The following is a 5448-nucleotide window of genomic DNA, read 5'->3' on the forward strand; positions in this document are numbered from 1 at the left end:
GCTCGTGCTAATTCCCAAATTAACTCTGTGGGAGTACGGATGTAACTTTGTCTTTCAGAAAGGTTTTTGGTCGTTCCCCCCCCCCAAAACCTCGCTACATGAAAACAGCACCTTTTCTTCGTCTGAGGCTTTTCCTTAACTTTCATTCTAGAGTGAGCCAACTCACCAAGTCACCAAGTCTGTGCTTCCAGTTTTATTCCCTCCACACATGACCATCAAACACGCAGCCTTTTCTACACGGGCTGAAGGCTCACTTTCTTTCTTTCTTTCTTTTAAACAATTACGATTATGCTATGAGCCAGCCTGACGGGAAACTAAAATGCTCGCCCTTTATCTCAGAAGAAAAACAGAGAATTTAAGAACAGAGAACGGGAGACGGCACCTTCTTCCAGTCTTCAGGTGCGTGTTTTTCTCTGCAAAGGGGCCAAGTGGAGGAAACTGGAGACCAAGAGACAGACAGCCCGACCTTCACCAAACAGTGCTCGCCTCCCCTCTGCGCCCCGCCCCTTCGCTTCGCCCGCCCCGCTTCCCGCCCCGCCCCGCTTCCCCGGCCCCGCCCCTTCCCCGCCTCGCCCCGCCCCACCCCGGCCCCGCTCCGCCTTCCACCGTGGCGGCGCCATGGCGGCCTGCGGGCTCCCGGCGCTGGCCCGAGCGGCGCTCGGGAGGCCACCGCCTTGGGCTGAAGGCTTCCGACAGCAGCTGAGCTCAGCCCTCCTCTCGGCTTCCGAAGGAGGCTGCAGCGGCTCCCCTCCAAGCTCGCAGGGAACGCCCGAAGGAGAGCCGAGCATCCGGCGAGCCAAGAGTTAACGGCGGCTGAACTGCACATCGTCGGGCTGCACCGGGCCGCCTGCGCGGTGAGGCCCGCTCCGGCCTGCCCCGCCGCCTCTGCGCCTGCGCGGGCTCGGCCCCTAGCCCCCCGAGGCGGCCCCGGGCGAAGGTGCTGGAGTTGTCCGTGCCGGGCCTCCGGCCTGGGGCGGGTCGGCTTCGGGCGTCCGCTGGGAGGGTCCCGCGAGAAACCTGGCCCGCACACTTGGGTTCCGGACAGAGGGATCTGCCCTGAGAGTGGGACTCGGTTTCTGAAGTGTGTGTGTGTGCGTGTGTGTGTGTGTTTGTGTGGTGTGTGTGTGCGCGCGTGCGTGTGTGGTGTGTGTGTGTGCGTGCGCGCGCGCGCCCCCGCCCTGTTCAATGTCCCAGCTAAAGGCTTGTCTCGGGGTGTGTGTGTGTGTGTGTGTGTGTGTGTGTGTGTGTGTGTGTGTGTGTGTGTGTGTGTGTGCCCGCCTCCAGTGTGTGTGTGTGTGTGTGTGTGTGTGTGTGTGTGTGTGTATGTGTATGTGTGCCCGCCCTCCAGTGTGTGAGTGTGTTGGGTGGGGAAAGGGGGTGTTAAGGAACTGAAGATGGGAGGACTGAGCAGGGAAAAGTATGTTGAACAGACATGCTGCCTGTGCACGATAACTTGAGCAGCCTGCCATCCAGTGACTTTAAAGAATGAAAACGTAAGACAGGCGCTTTACATTTTTGCCTTGTGTCCTCTCTCATCATTTGCCTCCAGTCCAAGTGAGCAGAGGAGATTACTATCGGGCAAGTTTGCATTTTTCCCTAGGCATTCTCAGATAACCTTTTCTTCTGGTTTGTGGATTTAATAATTGCTTGTTACCACTAATATCCAACCTTATCTCCCCTCAGTTTCCTGACAACTCAGACTACAAGAGTATGAAGATAGCATTTTTTATATTTTAAGTCCTATACTGATATTTAAATGATTTGTAATAAACCTGCATATTAAGCTCTCTGTGTGGCTAGTACTTGATAAGACCAGTGTTATTTAGGTTGCCTTGAACCACAGAGAGGAAAGCACCGTTTCCTAAGGTTGACATCCATCCCTTGACAACAGTATGCCCTGAGAATCCACTGACCCTTTCAGGTGTTGAAAGAAAATAAAGGTTCATCAAGAGATTATTGGCAGCATGTGATTATTCTTGCTTATACTCTTATTTTAAATATAACACATGCAGTTTGTTTCCACTAGTCACCATGTAAGTGTGGTGGATAAAACTCAGAAGTCTAACCATCTTCAGAACAAACAACAGTGGCATGTAAAGACTGGTTCACTCGATACGGGAAAAGAAAGGAACTTCCTTTCATTAGGGAACCCACTATGTTTTCATCAATGTGAGTTTCACTGGTTACATGACTGTCCAGCAGACCATAAGTAAACCCCCAAACGAGCTTGATATTTCTCTTTTCCACAAATCAGAGCTCCCAAGCAACAGTACTTTCCCAAGCCTCAAGGCAGATAGCCCTCTGAGCTTTCTCCTGCTGCTGACGGCATCATCACATTTGCCTCGTCTTTGTTGCCATCATTATCTGAGGTCTATTTAATGTGGACAAATGGAGTGTGTATAGGCAGGCCGCAAACTCAGACTTGCACCATATCCACATGGAGAACGAGAGCATCCGTGTAGGAGCAGCCTGGTGGCTTGCCAGATAATTGTCCCCAGAAAGCACACAGAAGCTAAGAAAAGTGATGGCTCCTGAAGACTTTGCAGTGTTTTTATTTGCCTTCCAGGCCTTCAAACATCTTTGTGGGGATGGGGAAGAGAAAAGAAAAGGAGGTGAGGTCCCGATAGTGCGTCATTCTAAAATAGTGTTGAGTGCACCTAGTGTCATATGGCCCCAAGGATTTGGGAAGCCCTTGAGAGCATCATTGAGACTTAATGGATTCTTAGTATCGTGGTCTATCTGTGTGGGGATGCCTTAGAGTGAACCTAAACTTGAACCAAAATAAGTTGGTCTAATTGTCAACCAATAATAAATGATGTCATTAAATATGACATCTAACAGCGGAAGTTGTTCAAGACTAAAAAATGTATGCCATAGCTGGTAATACTGGTGCATACCATTCATCCAACATGCTGCTGTGAGCTTGTGGCCAGCCTGGACTGCATAGAGTTCCAGGCCAGGCAAGACCATATAGTGAGACCCTGTCTCAAAAAAAAAAAAAAAAAAAGAAAAGAGGAAAATGAATGCCTGAAGACCTGCTGCCTTCATGCATATGTTAATGGAAGTCTATATGCAAGACTGATACACTGAGTTAAAGATGAAAGTGTTCCATAAATGCTCATAGGGAAGTTCCCTCTGTTTTAAAATCTGGAGCCTAAGAAACATCATTAAAGTGATACCTGTATGTAGGTGGAAAATGCTTCCCTGACATTTGAAGTCATATACTGGAAATTGCTTTTGATCAAGCTTGTTAAACCAGTGAGTGTTAATGTGGCAAAACAATACTTTTTCCAGTCAAGACTGGAACTAACAATACTGGGAGCTGGGGAGGAGAGGAAACGAATGTGGACTGTGCAGTGGAGTAACACATCATGAAGGCATAGAAAGTGTTTAATAATAGCAAAGGTAATGCTTTTCTGCAAGGGCTGTTTGGGTTTGATTAGCACCTTTTCTGTGAATTTAAATCATTATCCACATATTGTGAGTACTGAAATTGTAACTGTCACTCCTGAGTGAAGTTCATTTTCAGCCTCTTAAGCTCTTAAAATCATCTAAATCACCTGTTACTGAGCTTGTTGCCCAGAAGCGGAATGAAAAATATCAGAGCGGTGGCTACATAGTTATTGCATACAGAGGACTTCTTGTTTTCCCATCAGCTTCTCATTTTACTCAAACTGTATGTTTTTTTCCTCTAACCACATACAGTTAGGTTGTATATAATGCTGAAATGCATCCTTAATTGCAAATGCCACTACAATTACTGGGGAAGAAATTTAATATTGTTCTTTTTTTTTTATTTTTACAGTAGTTGTGGATTAAAACTATTACTAGGGAGATATGATGAACATTAACAAAGATTAAGACATTGTTTTATGACTCTTCAGGCTGGCCAGCTCAGCTACGTGGACCCAGCTACGGGCTATGTGGTGTTCACAAGGCTGGCCCACTTGCAGAGAGGTGCTTGCTGCGGTTCTGCCTGCAGACACGTGAGTAACAATTCTCGAATTACCCAAGCAGTTTGCTGAGCTTCTGTAACTTCATAAATACCTATTATTTGAACAACAAGTCAAATAAAAAAGCTAAATAGACCTAGAGTGTGCTGTTCACAAGCTGTTTCAGCAAAGGACAATGAAGCTGTTAGTGCCAACACAGGACCTTTAAAGTTAATGGAATTTCGTACTGTTTCATTGCAAGCATCAGCTCCTCCAAATGCTAAGACTGGAAATTCAGGGGAGCTCTTTATTGGAAGGAAAGCTTTCATGAAGTCTGAAAGAAGTCGTATTCACTAGGCAAGCGCAGAGGGTAGGAAGGAAAACAAGCAAACAAAAATGTTGCAGATCAAATCCTAGAAATATTGCTATCTTAAGGAACAGAAATTTGCCCATCACTGAGACATGCTCTCCTTCAAATGATGAGACTTCCTCCCCTTGCATTCCACTGCCTGCTTCACAGCCTCCTTTCCTGGGGCAGATCTCCAGTGCTGGTGCTTAATCTCCTGTAGTTTTCAGCTTTCTCTGTCTCTCTCTCTCTCTCTCTCTCTCTCTCTCTCTCTCTCTCTCTCTCTCTCTCTCTCTCCCTCCTCCCTCCCTTTTCTCCTCCACACTCCCTTCTCTGCTTCCTTCTAGTCAGTATTTAAAGGAACTGGGAAGCTACCTTACTCCAAAGTTACTGCTGCAGGTCTGAGTATGCTTATTTTGGGAGATACATGCCCATGTTTAATGGTCAAAGTGAGTGAACTATTCCTTCCTCTGTTCTGAGCAAAGAAGAAATCAGAGTATTTCTTTTCTATTGAGAGGCATACCACCGAGGTATATTGTTATTTGGTTAAGATTATAAACAGATAACAACTATTTACAGAATACTTTGTATGTTTTTCCTGCAAGAAGATGTCATTTCCTTTCACTAGCCCACTTTCTAATTAAAGGCTAAACACCAAATACACATATGAACTGTAGACAGTGTTTTAAAAGTCAGTCTTCACTTTTACAGATACTCTGATCTATGCCATGAGCTGTTCCTAATCAAATGCATAAGAGCTCTGTGTAAATGTAGGACCCATGGATTTTGTAAGAATGGGGGTTTGACAGTAAAATTCTTGAGGTTGGAAGGATATACTTAGGAAATGGTTCTTGGACCCTAATTTAGGGCTCTTTACCAAAGCTCCCATTGTGTTGTTTAGTACCTAAGACATGGCACATCAAATGACCTAAAACATGGCTAACAGCCCCCTTTCCTTCCCACCATGAGAAATGTATGTTCCCACAAGAGTGTTAAATAATTCAATAATAATTTGTTGTCCTTCTTTTTCAGTGTCCATATGGCCAGGTCAATGTGAAAGATCCATCTAAAAAGAAGCGATTCAACTCCTATTTTTATGTTTGACAATAACTTTGTCTCTGTTCTGTCAAATTGAACTTATGTTTTTGAAAATAAAGCCTTAATCTAGAA

The 5448-nt window shown here is 45.6% G+C and overlaps 1 protein-coding gene across 1 annotated transcript; it reads left to right on the top strand.

Moving 5' to 3' along the window:
• Positions 1-587: 587 nt before the first annotated feature.
• C15H1orf53 (chromosome 15 C1orf53 homolog) lies at positions 588-5448 on the top strand. Its single transcript, XM_028889868.2, is given in 4 exon segments — positions 588-778; positions 781-854; positions 3885-3986; positions 5311-5448. Coding segments are annotated over 4 exon segments (408 nt in total). The 5' UTR covers positions 588-618; the 3' UTR covers positions 5383-5448.

This window comes from Peromyscus leucopus, chromosome 15 (genome assembly GCF_004664715.2).
Source record: "Peromyscus leucopus breed LL Stock chromosome 15, UCI_PerLeu_2.1, whole genome shotgun sequence".
Classification (NCBI taxonomy): Eukaryota; Metazoa; Chordata; class Mammalia; order Rodentia; family Cricetidae; genus Peromyscus; species Peromyscus leucopus.